General features: G+C 43.3%; 1 protein-coding gene across 4 annotated transcripts in view; it reads left to right on the top strand.

Moving 5' to 3' along the window:
- Positions 1-19,205, top strand: part of EML4 (EMAP like 4) — a 217,329-nt gene extending 198,124 nt beyond the window's left edge. For all 4 annotated transcript variants that reach the window (XM_020803724.3, XM_078380879.1, XM_020803725.3 and 1 more), the window contains 4 exons: positions 8,908-8,995; positions 12,271-12,369; positions 14,197-14,327; positions 15,642-19,205. In XM_020803724.3, the coding sequence (XP_020659383.3) occupies positions 8,908-8,995; positions 12,271-12,369; positions 14,197-14,327; positions 15,642-16,112 (789 nt within the window). In that variant the 3' untranslated portion in view covers positions 16,113-19,205. The remainder of the gene's footprint in view (positions 1-8,907; positions 8,996-12,270; positions 12,370-14,196; positions 14,328-15,641) is intronic.
- Positions 19,206-23,041: the final 3,836 nt, after the last annotated feature.

Genomic DNA, 23,041 nt, shown 5'->3' with positions numbered 1-23,041 from the left:
GGCTTCCACTTCTCGAGCAGCTCCTGTTCAGTCAGTCGTCTCTAAAGTTTCCAAAATGTCGAAAAAATCCGCGTCGTCGAAATCGGCCGCTCCTGCTTCGAACCCCGAGCCTCCGGCTCCGAAAGCTAAGCCGTCGAAATCGTCCAAAGCTAAGGCGGCCGCCCAGCTTAGAATGACATCCATTCCACTTTCTCCGAGCTCGGGTTCCATCCCATCGCCGATTCTTGAGGAGTTGTCGAGGCGCTTCGGGGCCTCGTCCGAGGCACCCGCGCCTCCTCCTGCTCGACGTACTGAAGTGTTACCGCCTTCGGGAAGGTCTTCCCCGACACCGAGCCAGTTAGTCGCTGTCACTACTGGCCTCGCTTCTGCCCCACATAGCCCTTTTCCTGCGGGCCAGGGGTCGCCTCCCGTGTCGATCTCGTCCGTACACTCGGACTCGAGATCCCCTCGAGAGAAGATACCTCGATCACCTGTGCGTTCGAGGTCGAAATCTCCTCGAGGCAAACGTTCTCGCACGGAGAAGCATGGCTCCCCGAGTCGGTCCCCTTCCTCCGGCCGCTCGAGGTCGAAGTCTCCTCGACGGAAACGATCGAAGAAGAGGCATCGAGCTTCCACTCAGTCCGACTCTGGCGATCGCTCGGACTCGAAATCCTCTAAGCGTAAACGCTCTAAGAAGAAGCACCGTTCTCATCGACGTCGTAGCAAGCATCGACGTCGGTCCTCTTCTTCCCGTTCAGCGGATTCCGGCCGCCCTAAGCGTCGTAAACACCATCGACGTCGGCGCGACCATTCGCGGTCTCCTTCTTCGTCGTCGACATCCGCATCTCGAGACCGGTACCGCAAAAAGATCCGGTACATATATGTGTCTTCTTCTTCGGAGTCGACCCGCCCTCGACGCCGACGCCGGGCTATTCGAGCCAAAGACCACCCTCCTACGGTACCGGTTGCCCCTCCACCGCAACCGGCCCCTTCCACCTCGGCGCCATCCGTGGTCCCAGTTCAACCCCCGACAACGCAGGTCGGCATCGAGAAGCCCCCTCCAAAGAAGAAGAGGGATGTCTTCTCCTCTGATCCAGATGAGGTGTCCACGGAGCGGTCTTCTGACTCCGATCAGGAGCAACCCCCACCCTTGCCACCGCATGATTTACCTCCGGGTGATCTGGTGCTTTCCGATACTGGCGATACTCACGCTCCTTCTCCATCTGAGGATTTTTCTTCTTATTCTCAGATGATGTCCAGGCTTGCCAAGACGCTCAAATTGGACTTGAATCTCCCTTCCCCTCCGGGAGAGGACTTGTTCTTTGGGGACATCAAGAGGGACAGTACCGCTCCCCCCAGTATAGCCTTTGTGCCTGTGGTTATGGAGGCCATCAAGGAGTTCTGGGCTCAGCCTGCGACTACACCTAATGTCCCTCGTCGCACAGAGCACTTCTACAAGATTCATGGGGCTGACACTCATTTTCTGCTCAAGCATCCCATTCCAAACTCACTCATTGTTGAGACAAGCTGTTCAAGGCCTTCGGCCAAAGCCCATGTTACCCCAGTTGACAAAGAGGGTAAAAAGCTGGAACTCATCGGCAGGAAAATCTACTCCCTTGTCACCTTGCTACTTCGAGTCATAAATTATCAAACTGTGTTGGGAGCTTATCACAAACAGTTGTGGCTCAAGCTTTTACCGGGGTTGAAAATGATACCTGAAGACACCCGGCAAGCTTTTCTTAACTCCTATGAGGAAGCTCAGACGGTATCCAAGTATGAACGTCTTTCCATCAGACATGCAGCAGAAATCTCTGCCAGAGTCCTCATGTCTGCCATCTCTATCCGGCGCCATGCTTGGCTCCGTTCTGCTGACATAATGGAGGACGTCAAGTCAAAGGTTGAGAGCCTCGCCTTCGACGCTACCGGGCTGTTCAACGAAAAGACCGACTCCCATTTGGAAGACCTTCACAAGGCTAAGAGAACTGCTAAGTCCTATTCTGTTCAGACTCAATCTAGACAGCGACGCCCTCAATGGCGTAAATCTTATGGACAGTATCAATCTTCCCAGCAATACCGTCCTTACAAGCACCTACCTCAGCAGCGCTCTGGCCAGTCCTCTTCTTCTGTCCAGGGTTATCAGGGATACCGCCCTCGTCCTCCCCATCGCCGCCAACCCTTTAAGCCACCTGGCAGGAAACAAAAACAGTATCTTTGACTTTCGGCCCCCCGTTTTCACCCATTCACCACCTACCACCCGTCTTCAACCGTTTCTTCACAACTGGTCTGTCATCACAAACGACACTTGGGCTCTAAAAATTATTCAGCACGGTTACCAGCTGGAGTTTATAAGATCTCCTCCGCTAGGTCTCATAACTCATTCTCCCTTCGATTCCTCACTAGAGGAAGAAATATCATCTCTCTTGGAAAAAGATGCCATCTCTACAGTACCACCTCGCGACATACAATGCGGGTTTTACTCTCGCTACTTCGCTTTCTCAAAAAGCGGAGGAGGCATAAGGCCCATCCTCGATCTAAGACTCCTAAACACTTACCTGCGACCCAGGCGGTTTCGGATGCTCACCTTAGAGTCCATCATGCACTTGCTGAAAAAGAACAACTGGTTCGTCCTTATAGATCTAAAGGACGCATACTTTCACGTCACTATTCACCCCGACCACCGCAAGTTCCTTCGGTTCATCTTTCAGGACACGGTCTACGAATTCCAGGCCCTACCATTCGGTCTGTCCACAGCTCCCCGGACCTTCACCAAGGTCATGGCTCCGGTGGCAGCTTACCTTCGTCTCAGGGGCATTCACGTTTACCCTTACCTGGACGATTGGCTCGTAGTCTCCACCTCGCGAAGGCAATCCCTGAAAGACACAAAATTCATCCTGTATCTTCTCTCCAATCTCAGTCTCACTGTCAACAAACAGAAGTCTCAGCTCATTCCCTCCAAAACAGTTCAATACATAGGGGTCTGTTTGGACGCTGTAAAGGGTCGAGTCTTTCTTCCCCCAGAAAGAATACACAAGATTCGACGAGCCATCAGGAAATTTCTTCCCGGTGCTCGGGTGACAGCCCACCACGCCCAACACCTCCTCGGCCTGATGTCTTCTACGACGCCGGCGCTCGCGCACGCTCGCCTCAAACTCCGGTCGCTCCAATCTTGGTTTCTCACCCTTTTCGACCCCATGATGGACAGTCAAAGGAAACGACTTCGTGTCACCCCGGAGCTCACCAGACAGCTCCAGTGGTGGATGTACACACCCCATCTCACGGTTGGCCGGCCCTTTCGTCCACTCCGTCTCACCGTTCAAGTTACAACGGACGCCAGTCCGTCCGGCTGGGGGGCGCACTGCGGGCGTCGCACCATTCACGCCCTCTGGACGCCACAGGAAGCCATGTTCCACATCAATCACCTGGAACTGCTGGCGGTTATCAAGGCTTTCAAGTCCTTCCTTCCTCTCCTGCACGGCCGCGGAGTTCAGCTGGTGACGGACAACACTACCACAATGCATTATGTCAACAAGCAGGGAGGAACCCGCTCTCATTCACTCCTGTATCTCTCCATCCTCCTTTGGGAATGGTGTTACCGTCATCATATCTATCCAGTGGCCATCCATGTAGCCACGGAGGACACCACACTTGCGGACACTCTGAGCAGGCTTCATTATCAGACTCACGAATGGGAGCTGAACCCTCTGGTCTTCCAGGACCTTTGCCGCCAATGGGGGACCCCAGTGCTGGACGTGTTCGCATCCCCTCACAACGCAAAATGCTCCCGGTATGCGTCCCGGGCAGGTCTCGGTCACCACTCGCTCGGCGACGCATTCATGATTCCATGGAACCAGGGTCTCTTGTACATATTTCCACCGATCCCGTTGATACAGAGATCCTTGATCAAACTCCGACGTTCAATGACTCCGGCCATTTTCATTGCACCCTTTTGGCCTCGCCAAGTGTGGTTCCCCACTCTAGTCAGCATGGCTGTGGACTCAGTAACCCTTCCGATGTGGCCGGACCTACTGACCCAGGAAGCAGGCGAAGTCCTTCACCCCGACCTCGACACGCTCCATCTGACGGCGTGGAGGATCGTCCAGAAATTCAGGAGGTCTTGACCAACGCCATCAAGCCCTCCACGTCTCGCTTGTATGCCTACAAGTGGAAAAGCTTTCTGAAATTTACCCAGCAGAGGGATCTCGCCTCTTCCCCTGTGTCTCTGTCTACACTTCTGCAGTATCTCCGTTACCTCTTCGATTTCCACCTGTCTATCTCTACTATCAAGGTGTACCTGGCTGCGGTTGTCTTCTTCCAGCCCAGAGCTTCTCCCTCTTCCCGCTTTTTCTCCCATCCCACTGTCAGGATGTTTTTGAAGGGTCTCTCTAACCTCCGACCTCCCGTTCGTCCTCCACTCCCTCAGTGGTCCCTACATTTGGTTCTGCATGCCCTATCCAGACCCCCATTTGAACCCATGGCTACCTGTGACGTCAAGATGCTTTCTTTAAAAACGCTATTCCTGGTAGCTATTACCTCTGCCCGTCGAGCTAGCGAGCTGGCAGCTCTCCGTCATGACCAACCTTTTCTCCAATTTTTTAAGGACAAGGTTATGCTTTACCTGGACGTCTCCTTTCTTCCGAAGGTGGTCTCCGACTTCCACGTCAATCAACCGCTTATCCTGCCAACTTTGTTTCCGTCTCCGACTACTGACGTTGAACGCATGCTCCACATGCTTGATGTTCGACGGTCCTTAGCCTTCTATGTGTCCAGGACCAAAGACTTTCGCCTGGCCAACAGACTCTTTCTCTGTTACTTTGGCCCAAAGAAGGGCTGCCCGGCCTCGCCGTCCACGCTCTCTCGGTGGCTCGTATCGACCATCGCCCTCGCCTACGAGCTCAACCACAGAGATCCTCCACAAGGACTTAAAGCCCATTCTACCCGGGCTGTAGCCTCGTCGACTGCCTTACTCCGCGGCGTTGACCTGCCCGACATCTGCCGGTCCGCTACATGGTCCAATGCCTCTACCTTCATAACCCACTACAGGTTGGACGTGAGGGCAAAAGAGGAGACCAGATTCGGGAGGGCAGTGCTAGCATCGGCTCTTCAGTGACAGCCCACCATCCGGTTAGTAAGCGTGCTAATCACCCTTTGTGTGCATTCACAGAAGACCACGATGAAGAAAGAAAGGTTACTTACCTGTAACGATGGTTCTTCAAGTGGTCATTCTGTGAATTCACACAATCCCGCCCGGCCTCCCCTCTGTCTGTCTGTCACTGGCATCTCTATGACTCGAGGGCCTATGGCGGACAAATGGAACTGAGGGACGGTTAGGCTGGGCGTGCGCAGTAGGGGTAGTCCTAAACATTGTTACTTTTCTCTTGCAGCTAGAAAACGTTCCGAGAGGCCCAACGCTGGCGCTGGTATTAACCCTTTGTGTGAATTCACAGAATGACCACTTGAAGAACCATCGTTACAGGTAAGTAACCTTTCTTTTTTACAGAAGTACATGTTCCACTGAACTTTAAAATGGGTATCATAATGTCTTTGTGTCCATTAGAAATGTGCCATAGTCATCCCCTTGTAAGCCTGGACACATATATACTTATATATTTTACAACCAAAGAGGCAATAGTAACTGTTCTTATGATATGTACAGTATCTAACAAGTAAAATGTCTGCTGCGCTACAATAACTGAAGGAGGTTTTAAATGGAATGCACAGCTCCACTATTTATGCTATTGCAGCAATGTGATTTGAGACCTTTTCTACCTTAGTTTAACTTGCTTGAAGGAATATTCTTGCACATGGGAGCCTCTTCCAAATTGCTTTTTCCCCCTGTTCTTCATTTCCCACAGGAATGTTAACAGCTGCCAAATGTCTGGCAGGGTCTAGTAGATGGTTGTCTTCCCACCACCTCCTCAAGTTACTGCTAGCTTCCAGCATCATAATGATCTGAGATGAGGGGCGGAAGAGGAAGATTACATGGAGCTTTACTTCTTCTCTTTTGAGCCCCATGTTTTCCTTTTTTCTATTTAGCAACGAATCATAGTTTGCAGTTATATCTTGGCACAGACCCAAAAGTTCAGGAAGTTACTTTTGATAACTACAGCTGCCAAAAACTCCCAGTGAGCAAGGCCATTGTCTTCTTGAAGTTGTGGTCCTGTTGGGAAAATAATGTTAAAGAATGATTTTGTCAAGGTTTGCACAAACCACATTTTGCTCAGGTCCAAATGCGGAGACAGACCTACAGTTTTCCCACTAAAGCAGATACAAGAAGGGTGCAAGTGGAGGCAGGGTCAAGAAAGCACTTAGTTTCACCATGCTTTTTTGACATTGTGTTAACTTGCTGGCTATGGTGGACTTTCAGAGCAGCAAAATATATGAATCCGTATTAGGGTTCCCACTAAACCTTTGGATGAAATTGAAGTATAAGTCACTTGTCCTGTAATTGATGGTTTTTATAAATAGACTTGGCTCCTAACTCTTGGTTCTATTGAAGTTTGCATACGGTCCTCTGTTGGTATTGGTGAGAACAGATTCAATATCCTTCAAAATAAAAACAGCATAAACAGTGTTGCTGCAAACACAGTGCCTGCTATGATTTAGATATTCACTTAAATACAGAAGGTATGACAATGTGTAGAGATAAGAAAAAAGAGTGCATATTTTCTGGCTTACATAGATTAAAAGAGGCAAACTGAAATTTGCCACTAGAAGTGCACTCTGATAAGTAGGACTGTGCCATTTGGATTTTTTGGACTCCAGCTCAAGGAATTCTCCAGGCAGAATTTTGAGAGTTTCATCCCATAGACCAATACCTATGGACACTTTCAGACATACCTTCATTTTGCTCATCTGGAAAAGGACCTAGCTTGAAGGCTCCATAGCCTTGTTTCAGCTGAGCTTCCTGTTAAAAATCAGAATCTGTCCTTGTGTTACCTGGGAGTCCTAGGGCTTCCTGGGAGGTATATTCTCACTGCCCATTCTAGTAGCACTGGGTAAGCTTGCTTTTTTTTTTTTAACATGGAGCCTTTTAGTTAGGCCCTTTTCTGGGTAAATGAAATGTAGGTGTGTCTAAAAGTGTTGGTTGGAAGTCACAGAATCCTTCCCGGGATTTCTTGAAGAATTCTGGGCATTGGAGTCCAAAAAAATCTGAATGGCACATCCCAGTGATTAGAGAGTTAAAGCCAATGTTGGCTCCCTAGTTGTTGTTTTTCTTTGAAAACACATTTACTGTTTTCAAGGTGTAATTTTTAGGTGAAAGCTTAAGAAAACTTGCCTTGTGGTGCAGTGGTTAAACCGCTGTACTACAGTCAAAACTGTGCTCATGACCTGGGGTTCAATCCCAGGTAGCCGGCTCAAGGTTGACTCAGCCTTCTATCCTTCTGAGGTCGGTAAAATGAGTACCCAGCTTGCTGGGGGGGTGGGGGCAATGTGTATAATTAACTTGTAAACCACCCAGAGAGTGCTTGAAGTGCTATGGGGCGGTATATAAGCAGCACACTTTGCTTTGCTTTGCTTTGCTTTATGTATTAGAGTGTCCCTGTCATGCATAGTATTCCTTGAATATACACTCTTCAGATTTTTCTGTAACTGACTGCCTAATTGCAGTGTTAAAATGGAAGTGGTGATAATTTATGTTGCTTTTTTAACCTACATTATTAATATTGTTTGTTCTATTATTGGAAGTTATTGTTAGGTCCACTTGTGGAGAAATGTAGGGTATAAATAAACAAACAAACAGTATACTGTCCTTTTAGAATACCGCCTCCTGATGTAGGATAAACTCATCCATTATGTAGGCTATATATTGTTCCCAGAATCAGAAGCATTATGCCTTTCTATATTGAGATCAAAAAAAGACTTTGGGAGATATGTATATTCCCTATGGTTAATCATAATTCCCCTCCCCTATGGAATTTTCTCAGGCATATGGCTCAGCAATCATTGGAAATTAATCCTGTGTTCACTTTCCAGTAACCATTTCAAAAACTGGCTAAATGCCTCAGTGAGTTGGGCATCTGGCTGGGAGTTCTACTATTGTGCCTTGCAGGAGTAGAACCAGTTATATAGCCTTGGTCAAGTTGTGCAAGCCCAGGAGAAGGGAATTGTAATCCACTTCTGAGTACTCTAAAACCCTGAAAAGGGTTGGTGTAAGTCAGAATTAACTCAAGAACATGCTGGATTTTTTTTAATTATCCATCCACATTAAAGAAAGTACACTCGATGCAGGATATTGGGGTGAGAAAAATCTCACATTGTGACAAAAAAAAAAAAATCTGGAAACAATGTGATAAACCAGTCATCTAGTTGGACTCTTAGCTGTTGGGAAGTACAGATGGGAGAGTTGGCCATTGTGGGAACAGAATGATGGACTAATGAGTGCTTTGGACTTACCCAGCATTTCTCTTTTTTACAATTTTCCTTGTATTTATAAAGCTCACTGACTGCTCTTTAATTCGTTTTTTAAAATATTTAGAAATTATGCAAACTTCCATATTGAAGCTATTCCTTCTGCCATTTTTGGCTGGGTTCAAGTCTGGTTTGAATCATTTTGGACAGTTCTTTTGTACATTGTGCTTCCGGCCCATCTTCTAGCATTCTGCCTTGTTACTTTTGCTGGTTTAAATGAGGAGAAAGTTGGACAAAATTAATACTACAGTTGGCTATAATAAACAGGAGAGAAAGACTTCAATATCCATGCCATGTCATGCAAACCATTCTTGGCTTCCAAATAAGCCCCACTGAAATGGTTGGCTGCTTTGCAGCAAGCAAATTTAGTAGCTTATTCCTATAATCTGTTGTGTCATATTCTACAGAAGAGTATTTTAATGGAAATATTAAACAGGGAAGCAGCAGGAAGTACTGACTTGAATTTTGATCACTTGTCTATTTCTTGTTTGTTTGTCTCTCTGTGTGTGTGTATTTTAGGGACATTCCAGCTATATTACACACCTTGACTGGTCCCCAGAAAATAAGTACATAATGTCAAACTCGGGAGACTATGAAATATTATACTGTGAGTACAACCCTACAATTACCTCCAGCCTAGAAAACTGTACAATCATGATGAGAAATAGGAGTGACAGGGTGGGGAAGAAGGCTGCTAGAAGCCAAAATATGGGTGCAAAACATTTGCTGACTAGAGATCCTGGTATGAACTTCTGTAACCTAACCATGTAGTATATTGTGCAATGCTATTCCTTACCTTATGGCATTTGCAAATATAGCACACGTCTCTGCAAGGATATCAGTCAATTCAAAAGTTTACAGAGGAGACTGGTGGTGGAGGATGCTATGTCAGTTAAGCAAGTCTGGGGCTTTAGAAATGACATTACACGTGCTTCCCTTGTCAGTTACTGGTGTGGCGAGCAGACATTAAAAACGAAGTTTTTATTATAATAGCATGTAGTTGCACAATATGGTTCATGCATAGCTTGACAGCTCAGCTGCTTTAGGGAGGGGCAATTTCTGGCAATAGGAAGGCAACATTGAACACTTCCCTAACTAATAGGGGTGTGTCCTCCCCCCCCCTCCGCTGCCACCACTATATTGTGCAAAACTGGCAAAATACCCAGAAATTCCTTTGAAAATATTGTGCACCATGAAGACACCCATTGTTTTTGAAAATAGGGTCAGGCTTTCTCAGAGGTCAGGAACAGGACTTGTAAAGGCAATGTTTATACATGTCTGAATGATTCAGTTCTTCAGTACTTGGGACTGACAACTGGATTTGCCACAGGATGGGTGTGCTCGTGGGCCACATGGGCCCCCACCCATGCTTTGAGAGCTCCAAGAACCCTCCCAACCCCCTATTGTTTTTATTTGCTGGAAGCCTCCTGGAACGATGAATTATAAATGAGACTCACCCAAAACCACTAAAATGCCTATTCCACCTCTTAAAATGGAAATCTCCATCTGATGATTTCCTACTTTGCCCCTCCATCTTATGGATTTGGGGCTGCGATGCATTCCTCAGTGAGTCCTAAGATCAGAGGTTGGCCCCTGAACCATTTCAACCTGCCTGCCCTCAATTTAGCCTGCATATGCATAGTCTCTTCCTGAGTTTCCAAGTGAAAAGTATTTGTTTAAACTTACAAAGCCTCAACTGCTGGAAGTTTAAGAAGATGCTGCACTGCATATGAGTTTGGCTACTGATGAGATCAGATGGAGAGTCAGTCCTCTGAAGTTTGAATCCGGAATTATCTGGAAACCTGGAGTGCAAACTCTTGTTTACAATGTGTCTGAAACCCTCAGTCCAAAACCATTTGCTAGATTCTTACAAGTTTTTGAGATAGCTTTAAAAAGCTAGTTCGTATCAGTTTTGTACTTGGAATGCCTAGAATTCTCACGGCTTTCCTTTGTTGTCGTGTCAGGCTGTGCTGGATCTAAGTGGCAGGAAACTGGTGGGACTGTATGTCTTTCTCATATGTTCAGGCAGTCTGCGTTAAAATGAAGTGAGAAAACCTGCCTTCTTGCAGCTCACCAATTTGAAATGGATGCATTTCAGCTCTCTTAAAATACTCAAAAGGGCAGGAATATTTCTGGCCATCTTTTAAAGAGCTTCCTTCTCCCCACCCCCACTCCAGTAAATATATAATATATTTTGCCTCTTTCTTTCTTTCTTTCTTTCTTTCTTTCTTTCTTTCTTTCTTTCTTTCTTTCTTTCTTTCTTTCTTTCTTTCTTTCCCTTCCTTCCTTCCTTCCTTCCTTCCTTCCTTCTATGCAGTCTCAGACCCAAAGCAGTTGTTCCCTATGTGCAGTTGTCTGCAAATGAGAATTCCAAGGCAAATTATGAAGAGCAGCAAACCTAAAAGGATCAGAAAAGAATGCAGTTGGGAGCAAGTACTGCTCCAGGCTTATTTCAATATTGCACCCTATCACTTGTCTGCTTAACTTGGCAGATCCTTTCAGCTGACACTTCTGTGCTCCTTTACCTTTGGTAACCTTCCATCTCAAGTAGAGATGGAGAATCATTGGCCCTCCAGATATTTTAGGCACCAGATCACAGAATTGCTTAAGTATTAGTCACAATAGCTGGTGCTTCAAAGAGTTGACATCCATAACATCTGGGGCACCAAAAATTCCCCACCTTTGAGTTTTCCAGGATTGTGAGGAGAGATGGCTCTTACTTATATTTCTTACCTACATGGTTATGATTTATTAATCACTAGTGTTATATTAAGAGTCTTGTCTCAGTGGGTGGAGTGCATTAAGTTGTATGTGGAAGGTCCCAGGTTTCAAAGCTCTCCTCTGGTACAGCTGGGATGATTTATTCCCAGTACTCTGGAAATCACAAAGGATATAATATTGAATAAGGTTTGAAAATGTTACATTTTTGGACTACAGATCCAGAATTCTTTAGGCAGCACAGTCAGTGACGACAGTGGCTGGGGATTCTGGGAGTTATAATTCTGAGAAGTGATTTTTTTTTTCAAGAATTGACCCTGGGTGAAAGGGACCTATCTTAATGTAGAGTGCATTTTCATACTCATATAAAGAATAGTGCCAAATGAACTGGAACTGGAATAGAGGAGGGCAACAAGGATGATGAGGTGACTAGACCCAAGACTTTTGAAGACATATTGAAAGAACTGGACATGTTTAACCTTGAGATAAGAAGACTGAGGGAAGATGTGATGGCATTCTTCAAATACTTGACAGATTGTTATACCAAGGAGGGGTAGGATCTGTTCTCAATCATCCTAGAGTGCAGGGCACATAATTATGGGTTCAAGTTACAGGAAGCCAGATTGCAACTGAATGTCAGGAAAACCTCCTGTTAGAGCAGTACATAAGTGGAACCAATTACCTTGGGAAGTGGTGAGTGATCCAACGCTGGAGACATTCAAGAGAAAATTGGACAAACATCTGTCAGATCTACTTTGATTTGGATTCCTTCATCGAGTAAGGGGTTACTCAGTGGCCCTATAGGCCCTTTCCAACTCCATTATTCCAAGATTCTATAAATTTGAGTTGACCTTCTTTCAACTGAAATATGAACACCCAGAAAAAGAGCTTGAAAACACAAAATATTTTGACTCGCATGCCTTCCCTCGCTAGCCTCATGAAGATTTCTGCAGAACTCAAAAGACTGCATATTTTAAGTATGTATAGTAGAGCTTAATAAAGTTAATGCCCATCCGTGACTTTTGGATTTTGTTTTAAGCAATACTTCGTCCAGCATAAACACTTGTTTAAATAATGTGAAATCTGTCAGTATTGCAGTAGGCAGCTAAAACTAATGCCTTTTACTCAGTGTAATTCTGATCCTGCTGTGTGTTTTTTTCAAAGGGGACATTCCAGCTGGTTGTAAACTAATGAGGAATCGTTCAGAGTGTAAAGACATAGATTGGACAACATATACTTGTGTGCTGGGATTTCAGGTATTTGGTGAGTAGCAGTTTTCTGTTTAATGCTTGTTTAGTTAATACTTTCAGTTATAGCCTGTTTCTTGTGTGTGATCTCAAGGCGTCATACATGGCTCTCCTTCCCATTAACCCACAGTGATGTACCTTGTGAGGTACATCAGCCCAAAAAAAAGTAAGTAGCTCAAGGTGATCCAGTGAATATATGGATCACTGAGATTTAGAATCTGAATCTACAGGCTGTAGACCAATGGTTCCCACCTTTGGGTCCCCAGATGTTTTTGGACTAAAATCACAGGAGACTTCACGACTAGTTGTGCTGATCAGGATTTCTGGGAGTTGTAGCCCAGGAACATCTGGGGATCCAAGATTGGGAACCAATGCTCTGGACCAGCATTGTAATTACTATGCCACAAAGGCTTTTTGAAATTTAAAGACCGGTAATATTCCAGGAAATTGACATGAAAAGATATTACTTGTAGAGTTTCTTAACTTTGCAAAGTGGAGATGCTATAGATTTTTATTTTCTTTCTTTTCTCAACAGTAAAATGAAACAATGATAGAAACATCTTTAACTTATTTGGTGCACACAGTGCTTCACTTCAAGTTGATCCACATCTGTATCCATATCAGAGTAGTATTTAGAGAGGCAGATTGCAATAGAAAAGTATTGGGCAGGGAATGTGTTAACATTCCTTCCCTCATAAGTGCTTCTTCAACTCAAACAGTTTGATGTGTATTTTTGAAAAATGCCCCGTTACTAATTTGGGCAGCAAATTTCACTCACACTTTGTTCCAAGACAGAACAAAAGTGTGCTTTCTGTTTTGAAACTGGAAGTGACTTTTCAGTCACTTATAGCTGTGGTAGGAAATAGTGATGGGCTTGAAGTGGGATTCAGATAAATACAATGGACTTGAGACGTAATGTTTTTATTTATTTTATTTTATTTATTAGATTCCTATCCCACCTTTTTAGACAAAGTCTACTCCGGGCGGGTTCCATTAAACATTGTAAGCTAAAACAGTTAAAAACAATTCAAAACAATAGTGATTAGTAATGCTAAGTAATGCTCAAGATGGGGAAACAGAAAATTATAATAACAATAAAATCAAGTATTGGCAGGAGGGGAGGACTGCCTAAAGAGCCAAGTTTTTAATTGGCTCTTAAAAACACCCAGTGAGGGAGCCAGGCGAATCACTGATGGGAAGTTATTCCAGAGCCGAGGGGCCGCTGCCGAGAAGACCCAGTTTCTTGTTTTTCTTTTCGGGCCTCTCTTGGTGTTATGCCCCTCAACCGTCCCTCCTGGCTATGGCGAGTGATTTGGGTAGATCTAGTTGGGAGAAGGTGATCTGCCAGTTATTGAGGTCCTAAACCATTTAAGTGTTTTTCATCTCCCTGAGTTTGTGTACATGAGATCATTCTGGATAATTCTGTAACTGCTAATTCTAGCATCGCATGCTGGAGTCTCATACATACTGATGTATTCGGTTCTGTTAACTTGGTATGTAGATGATGGGGTCTGAGGGGACAGTCATCATAACAGATTCTCTGCCAAGTAGAGTGAGTCCTATAGAACTGGTTCTACTTGGTCCAAAAAACTTTTTTGCCTCTCATTTTATTCATTCATTCAGTCTCCCAGACAGGGTGAGAAATTGACCTGGGAACTTCTGAAGTTCCCTATTCCTTCTCTAGATGATGATGGACTGGAAGTCCCCTTGCCATTGACTATAGGCCCGCTGGCTGGGGCTGCTGAGAGATGGTGCCTACCAATGTCTAGAGGACCATAAAAGTTTATCATGCATGTGATAAGTGGGTGGTAGCCTTAATTCTTCTTATTTTGCTGTGTTTCAGGAGTGTGGCCTGAGGGATCAGATGGAACAGATATAAATGCTCTTGTCAGATCCCACAACAGAAAAGTGATTGCTGTTGCTGATGACTTTTGTAAAGTCCATCTGTTTCAGTATCCCTGCTCCAAGGCAAAGGTATGTCTGTCTAGACTCCCATTTCAGAAGGAAAGGTGGGATGAGGCAGAATCATACATGTGTGAAAATGCACTCTAAGTAGGCATTGAAGAGAATTCTGGGGATGTTGAGATTCTTGACAGAATTCACATCTGTTGAAACTTGTTGCAAGACAAGGAACTTGACTCAGAATCTGTACGATAGCACAGCTTGCATGCCCACGTTTTAAAAGCGGTCGCAATGACCAGATAGGTGGGGTATAAATAAATAAATAAATAAATAAATAAATAAATAAATAAATAAATAAATAAATAAATAAATAAAAGCACAAGTGGCTAAGAATGTGTATTAAAAATACATAAAATGGGTTCAGTATACACAAATGCATGTAATAAGACTGTACAAATAAATGCTTGCATTACAGAAAATGTGTATGTATATCCATGATGCATACACATGGGTGCATGTGCTTAAACTAATGATAGCATAGTTCAGTATCACACACAAGAAAACCATGTCCTGTGCTAAGCAGATGCACTAGGAGAAACCTTGATGTTTACTGTATGACTTGAGTGATAGATTTTAGGAGGTAAAAGTCATCATGGACAAGTGGAAATTTCCACAGCCAGGCTAAATTAGTTCTGTAGAACCATGATGTTCAAACTGCTTCTTTGTTTCTCCACCTATTTTACTTACTTGTTGCAATTTTTAAGAAACATGTTGCAGTTATTTTTCATATAAGCTGCTTGAGTGCTGTGATTACTATGGATATATTTAGTTTTATGATTGGGTTTCTTACCTGCTTTTGTTTGGCAGATATAACATAGTCATAGCTGTAAAGCGAGTAATCTGGGGAGGGGTGGTGATGCTGACATATCTAGATCAATTATTCTGGTAAATGGGATTCCCAGGAGCTTTAATAGTATAATGCTATAATATTCTGCAAAGTTATCCTACCTATCCCATTCCAAAGCTTGGAAAAAATAGCTTTTTGGACTACAAGTCCCAGTATTCGCAGCCAGCATTCCCAGTGGCTATGATGGCTTTCTGATTTGGGGAATTGTTGTCTAAAAAAACAGCTTTTCAACTTCTGGTGAAACTCCCTCTAGCATACAATATTCAGTGTCAATTAGGCTTTTGTGTAATTCTTGGCTGGTCTTGTAAGGATGCATATTTCTTGAGAATGTGTACAACATGTACAATTTATTGGAGAAGGCAGGAAAGGCAGATTTGGGAAAGTTTTTCTAGTTGTGACATTGAGATAGAACAGTTGTTCGAGTAGATAGGCTGTTCCTATCGTAGACTTTGATTTCCTGGTGTGTTTTATATCCTCAGGCCCCAAGTCATAAATACAGTGCCCACAGCAGCCACGTGACCAATGTCAGCTTCACTCATAGTGACAGTCATTTGATTTCAACTGGAGGAAAAGATATGAGTATCATTCAATGGAAACTTGTGGAGAAAGCAACTTTGCCACAGAATGACATTGCCATAGACATGGGCACGCCCAAAATGCCTGTAAGCACCGCTGAGAGCTTCATACAGCAGAGTCCCCCTGTTCCCCTTGTTCAGTCATTTGATGAAATGGCAGCCACTGAAAGCGTGACAGATGGTTCCCTAATATCTCTGGAGTGTAATCTGGAGCAGACTGTGGAGGCCAACGAGGAGCAGAACGAGGAACAAAGTGAGGGGAGCAGCCTGGACCCCGGTGAGCCAAACTGTGAAGAGCCATCCAACGAAACCAGTGAGGAACAGAGCAAATGCACTGTTATGGAAGACCAGCCTGAAAATTCTCTGATGTCATAACAGCTCAAAACTCCAGATGGTCTTTATATCCTGTTGTTGTTTTACCTTCAGTGTGCATACATTTGTAAAGGGCAATAGGGTTCAGGAAGGGGTAAGGGAAACAGCTCTCTATCAGGAACCACTCCACTTGTTGGGTTTCCATTGAAGGCTTTCAGTCGGATCTTCTGTTTTTAATGCATGGCACTATTGTAAGGACCCACCTTGACAGTTCTGGTCAATGACCGATCAAGATAGTAAGACGTAACCATACATTAAAAACAACATTCTGAAATTGCTTTCCAAAAGAGGCAGGGGAGTAGAAGGAAAGGAGGAATTGGTTCCAGCAGTACGCTGGGGAGAGGGAAAAGGAGTCTTCTGTATGAGAACTCTTAACACCAAACAGAAGCGTTGAGTAATACTTGCTGTGTAATGCATCCCAGGTGCAAGCTCTTTACAGAGCGCTCCTTTCTTTTTTTATATTAAAAAGAGAAGGAGAGGAGGACACTGTCCCAGCAGAGCCATATAACACACCACACGTACTGCCTTCTTAATCAACACCTATGCAGTTTTCTAACACTAGTAATTCCTACTAGCCTCTGGACATTATCTGCCCTGGGTGCTGCTACTTCTAAGACAACTTATATTACAGAACACACCTCATTGTTCCCAGTTCATGGATCTTAAAAGATCGAACTTAAGACAGCAAGCTTTGTTTTTTTAAAAAAAAAAATCTTGTTTTTTTTTTGTTGTTGTCCTTCTCCCTCTCCTCCTTCTTCTTCTTTTTCTTCTTCATTTTTTTTAAATTGATGGCTGCCGTCTGATGTCTTTTCAAGGAGCTAATTGCCTGTACATTATCAAAACTCAAGAACGCCTACTGTGACGATGTTGTACTGACTTGACTGCATATGACTAAAGTTCTATTTCTCAAGTTAAAGCTTGGCCTTCAGATACAACTCATTTCCTCAATAAGAGGCTAAATATTAGAAGAATACCATTAAGTTATGAAATCTGGTGCTTGGGATTAATATAATAAACCAATCACCTATGAAATCTTTAGGAATAACCATAACAACGAAAGACAGATAGGCTTTTTTATAGCCTCCTTTTTAATAGCTGTAATATAAATGTCACATTTACTTGGATTATGTTGGATATAGTTGGATTTTTTTTTCTTTGTGTGTTGTAATTTTTGTGTATTTGTTTTTACTCTCTTTCCCTGGTTTTATAAGCCGTGCAGCTCTAAGATGGCTGGACCTGGCCAGTTGTGGGATATCATGGCATTTTAAGATACATTTGGAAAACTAGCTTTTAAACAAAATATATGTGGGGGCAAATCCTGTCAGCTACATTTTCTTAAGTATCTAGAATTTCCTACATTTAAAAAGTTTGCTGAAAAAATTCCTACTTGTTTATGTTTTGATTACATAGGATTCTTTTGTTTTATAAATTGTGCTGATATTTTAGCATTTAGTTAGAAATCATGTTTAGAAATTTTGGATGAGTTTGTTAAGTCTTAAATGTGCAAGCGTTTACGTGATTGTGCCATTCCAAAGTGCATCAGAACTGTCATTCCCTTCTAGTATCTTCTCAGGAGTAAATGCTTCAGATCAGGTATCTCATCAATTCATCATTGGTAACATTTGGGAACTCCCAAAGGACAGATGGACAGACACACCCATACACACAGATATAATTTCCTCTTGTTTACATCCATTCCGGAAACCTCAAAATAATTCTCTACAAATGGAGAGAGATGTGGATTCCAAGCCAACCCATCGTTTTCATTGTTTTGTTTTAAACTGTACTGTTAAATATTAATGTTATTGGAAAGCCCTAGTCTGTGACTGACCACTTCACTAAATGTTAAGAGTGGGTGATACAAATTTAATGGCTAAAATTCAGTAACAAGTCACAACTAGAGTAGACTCATAAAGTCAGTGAAACTTATAGAGGAGTTGACTCACCAAATCCCCACTGTTTCAGTGGGTCTATTCTGTCTTCAACATACTACTGGATTTCAGCCATTTTGTCAGGAAATGGATTCCTTTGAGTGGTATCCAGTAAGTTTCGGGGTGGGGGGGACATCCACCAATGGAAGAGGGTGTTTTTAACTATTCACATGCCATATCTTCAACAACAATTTGTTTAGAAAGAAATTGGAGTGGGGCATACAAGAGCCTTCACAGCAGGAAGAGAATAAACAAAAAAGCAGTTTCTCCTACTTCTGATAGATGCCTTTTGAGCGTCGAGTTACACTCACCAAAATTGACACCAACTTTTAAGTAGGTGGGGGAAATGTGGCTCATGAGCCATATGTGGGCCCTCAGTTGCATTTTTGCAGGCCCTAAGTCTCTCCTGAGTCTCTTGCTCCCACTGGCAAAAAGTGCAAAAAAGTTTTTTTCAAAAAAAGAACAGAAATCAGGTTTTCAGTTCCAGAAGGCCTCCAAGGTGGTAGTTTCTTGCTTTAGTCAGGCTGGGGTGGGGAACAAGCTCTCCCCCCACCCCAAAAAAAAAACATAAGTGGCTATTTCCTGGCATTTCCTGTTTTGAATCTTTCCTCTATTTTTTACCATGGGGGGGGGGCTTGGTGTAGCCTGTGATGGTCTTAGATGTGACAAATTGGCCCCCAAGCCTACAATAATTCTCCATTCCTCTTTTCAAATGAATGGTGAAAGGTGAAAAAAGTACTTCTAGTAAGCAAGAGACCCCTTCCTCATATCTTCACTGAATACCACATACATTACATTTCATTTAAGCAAACATTGCTTATCACCTTGGGGTTGCCATGTAAAAGGAGAATTTAGTTTTAATTTTTCTGGTGTTGTAGTTCAAATGAGTTTTGTTTTTTTAATGCAAAAAAAAAATGAAAAAGCAAGCCTTACAGCTTTGGATTGCTGGCAACTACTGTTTAATGGGTAATTAAATCTGTGATAATGGATGGAAATGAGTGGGATTATGTTAACTGTAGATGTTCTAGGGGAAAATTGTGAATGAAATATGATTTAAGAGTGTCATGTGAAGATGTTTGAGCCATTTCTATCTATCATGCATTCCTGTCTCATGGCAGAAAAATTTGAAGATTTAAAAATAAGAATAATAAAAGAATCAAAATAACGCAGTGGTCCTTTCATTGACAAGGTCACCTCTGGTGAATCTCTTAAAGGCCTTGCTTCTGTTTTCCGTAGTCCAGTTCCTTTGTCCCAATTTCATAGGCTTGAGAATGGGTTTGGCAAAGTATTCCACCGGTACAGTTACCCGAAGCAGTGAAAGAGGGAATGCAAATCACTCTTGCTTCCTGTGTTGATGTATCTTTGGAATTTCTAACACTCACGTTGGTCTATGGAGAACTTTGCTCTGTGTCAACCTGGTATGTGAAAAAGCATTTATAGGCATCCTGTCTTCGCCAAGTAACCATAAGAGCCTCGTGGTGCAGTGGTTAAAATGCTGTACTGCAGCTAAAACTGTGCTCACGACCTGGGGTTCAAATCCCAGGTAGCCGGCTCAAGGTTGACTCAGCCTTCTATCCTTCCGAGGTCGGTAAAATGAGTACCCAGCTTGCTGGGGGGGCAATGTGTAGCCTGTATAATTAAATTGTAAACCGCCCGGAGAGTGCTTGTAGTGCTATGGAGCGGTATATAAGTCCCCCCCCCAAAAAAAAACTATAACCCTAGAGCTCAAAACAGAAAAATAAAAAGCTTCACACAAAAAAATACTTGATTACAATACTTGCCTGTAATTTAGTATATTCCTAAGTAAAAAACTATTTAAATTTTTTTAAAAAGAACACACATGATGACTATACAATTTTGCATCTTGTTTGACAGAGTCACCTATTAGTTTTATTGTCTCAATAATGAAAGAGATAATTTAGGGTTCTGAAACATTAGAAGCAGTAGGCTTATTACGTTGCTGATTTAACCTTTTATTCAGACTGGGTTCCCAAATTGTACATCCGTTGGGATAGAAAAACCCTGCTGTACTGAAGTTGCAATGACATGAGTTATTTACTGCAGTTAGCAATTATACTGCTGTTGTCCTAGAGAACCGTAGCAAAGTTTCTCTAGGATCTTTCAGGATGTTACAGTCTCAGTCTTCTCATAAGGAGAAAATAGGCATAATGCTGAGCGAATTTGTAGAAGACATACTACTTAAAGTGATGGAAGACATTCATTTATCATAGCATAGCATAGGCATCCTTCAGTCTCAAGAGACTATGGTAGTAACATGCTCTGAATCGAGGAGTGTCCTCTCCAGAGCATGAAGCCCAGGTAAGGTAATATGGAGGATAGGCTGTTACCCAAGCAGCAGATCCCCCCTCTCCACATTGCTGAAATGGTCCAATGGAAAGGCAAGAGCCAATACAACTGGTTACAGCAATGTCGCAGGAGTTGGCAGAACGACACATGCTGCCTTCGGGACTCCAGCTCCGGAATTCATTTATCACAACATGTTATTTACTTCACTTTTACTACCTTGCATTTAGTTGGCTTTGTGTTGTGATTGGTCTCTGGAAGGGAAGTGGGAACTTCATTTGCAGGTCTGATTGCTGCAGCCTGCATCTTTGAGGAAAGTATTGTGGGAAGGAAAATGATGTTAATAGAAGACCATTCACAGATCCAGAAAACTAGACATATATAATGCACATTCAAAGAAGTGTATTCCTTTTCACTGTATATGAGACACAGAACTAACCTCCAGAATCCCTTTCTCTCTCACCTTCGCAACTTCTCTACCCACCCCAAAAGACAAAGCTTCCCAAATCTACTCCTCTGGCTCAAAAGTTTTAGAGCTTTTCCAAGCCCTCCTTATTGGACCATGTGCAGAGGCCTCATTTTAATTCTGTGATCAGGAGGAAGGAGTGACAACTTCACTCCAAATCTTTGTGTAGAACAAATGGCTCCATCCAGAGAAACAAGGAAGAGACTTGCTAACATTTCTTTGCTGATTTGTTTGTTTCTTTTAAATTCCCTGGGGGAGTAGGCTAGCAACCAGGCAGAAACAGGATCTTTAGGGTACAATGCCCTTCTGGCTCCATCTGCTTTGGTGAACAGTTTCTTGGAGTTGCAGTCCAAGAACACCTGGGCTACCCAAGGTTGGGAACTACTAAGTTTGGTCAACAACTATTTGCTCTTCTGACCCAGTCCATTTTGCTGTGGAAGCAAAAATAATAATAAATGCCTGAAAAGGGCCAGCTCTGTCTGGCATGTGTCATAATTGGAGTTTAATACCTCTGCATGTTGAACATCTCCATTCTGCAGGTTTACTTTTTTGTTGTTTAAGAAATGCAATTGGAACTGCAAAGCCTCTTGGTCTCTAAGGAGTTAATGCTGGATGAAAAGCAGAATTTAATTGCTTGATGTTTGCTCATGCACATTCCAAGACAGATTGAACAGGCTTCGTTGTTGCAATCTTTTTTCCTTATATTTATTTGGGACAGATGTTTTACTTAGGCTTTAATCATTAAAGGATGGGGAAACTGCAGTCAGTCGGATTATGCTATTCCAAAGAGTAGATGCTTTTCGTAGTTAAGTACTCCACATCCAGGAAAGACAAATGGTTGCATGTAAAAAGGGTGTTTTCAGGGGGTCCTTTTCTCAGAAACCTCCTTGCTAAGCCCCATTTTCTTCTCATGGATGCATCTCCATTCCTTTTACCCACTCAACTCTGTCCATTGCTGCAAAGCTCAGAAGTCCAACTTAGATATTTTTAGATGAGCATGAAGGCAATCACTTATCTGCTCTTGGGTAATGTGATGTTACTGAACATAGAGGTTTCAGTTGGCTGTACCACAACTCACAACCCAAAGAAATCTTAGGCGGATGGGGGAAAATGACTCTTCAGGTGTTTGGAATTTATCTCCCAGAAGCCCCAGTCAGCATGACGAGCATTATGGGTTTATGAGTATTACAGTGGAAAAATCTGGACAGCCATCCTTACCCTGGTCCATTAACTGGAACATAAAGAATACAGGAAGGTTCCCTGTACTGGGTGAAGTGCTTGGTCCAACTACTCCAGTAATATAAACTTTGACTGGCAGTGACTCTGGGATTTCACCAAGGCAGCCATTCTAATGCCGCTTGAGTCAGTGGGCATCGAACATGCAACCTTCTGTGTGCAAAGCATGCACTCTGTTACAGCCCAGTTACCTAGTGCAGTAATCCTAAACATCTGCCACATATCTGTGCTGCAAAGAAAACTTTCATGATCCAGAGGAATGAAATTTGGGATCTCAGGCAGATGGTTTTCCCATCCTCCAAAGGTTTTTGATAGCCAGCAGAAGAGGGCAATCACTGCTTATTCCTCCCTATACCCTGAGAACAAAATTCCAAGTGCTAGATTTCTGTTCCAGAAATTCCAGAGAATTTTTTTGGATGGCTGAGAGCTGAGGAACAAAAGTCAAGCAGGGAAGGATTGAGCTATAATAATTGCAGGATGAGGATGTATTTATATGGGGCCAGGAAAAGGTAGCAAAATCAATGTAAGGAAATTACAGAAGGGCTTTGTGACTAGAAAGCTCGGAAAAGTGAAAACTGCAGCAGAGTTCTAGATCAGTGGTTCTCAATCTTCAGCCTTCCAGATGTTTTGAACATCCCAAACCACTGCCCATTGGCTGTGCAAGCTGAAAGTTCTTTCTGCAAGATCAAAAGTTGAGAAGCAGGTTCTAGATCAGCTTAAAAGCCTCTAGGTGTTCTGTACTATACCTCTGATGATTGTTGGTAATGCAGTTTGGTGCTAATGGGATCTGCAATGCAAAAACATACGAGCCAGAATTCTACAGGTCTTCCTGTACGGCTAGTGGCACTTGCTGGGACTTAACAGTGGCTAACGGACAAGGCGCTGAAATACATCTTGGTGGTGCAATTGAGCGTGAGAACAGGAATGTCTTGGCTGTATTTAGTTGCATCAAGTTATGCAAACCTTATAGTGAACACTAACAAGATTCTGACTGC

Source organism: Pogona vitticeps, chromosome 1 (assembly GCF_051106095.1).
Source record: "Pogona vitticeps strain Pit_001003342236 chromosome 1, PviZW2.1, whole genome shotgun sequence".
Lineage (NCBI taxonomy): Eukaryota > Metazoa > Chordata > Lepidosauria > Squamata > Agamidae > Pogona > Pogona vitticeps.
This window is presented reverse-complemented; position numbering and strand designations above follow the sequence as displayed.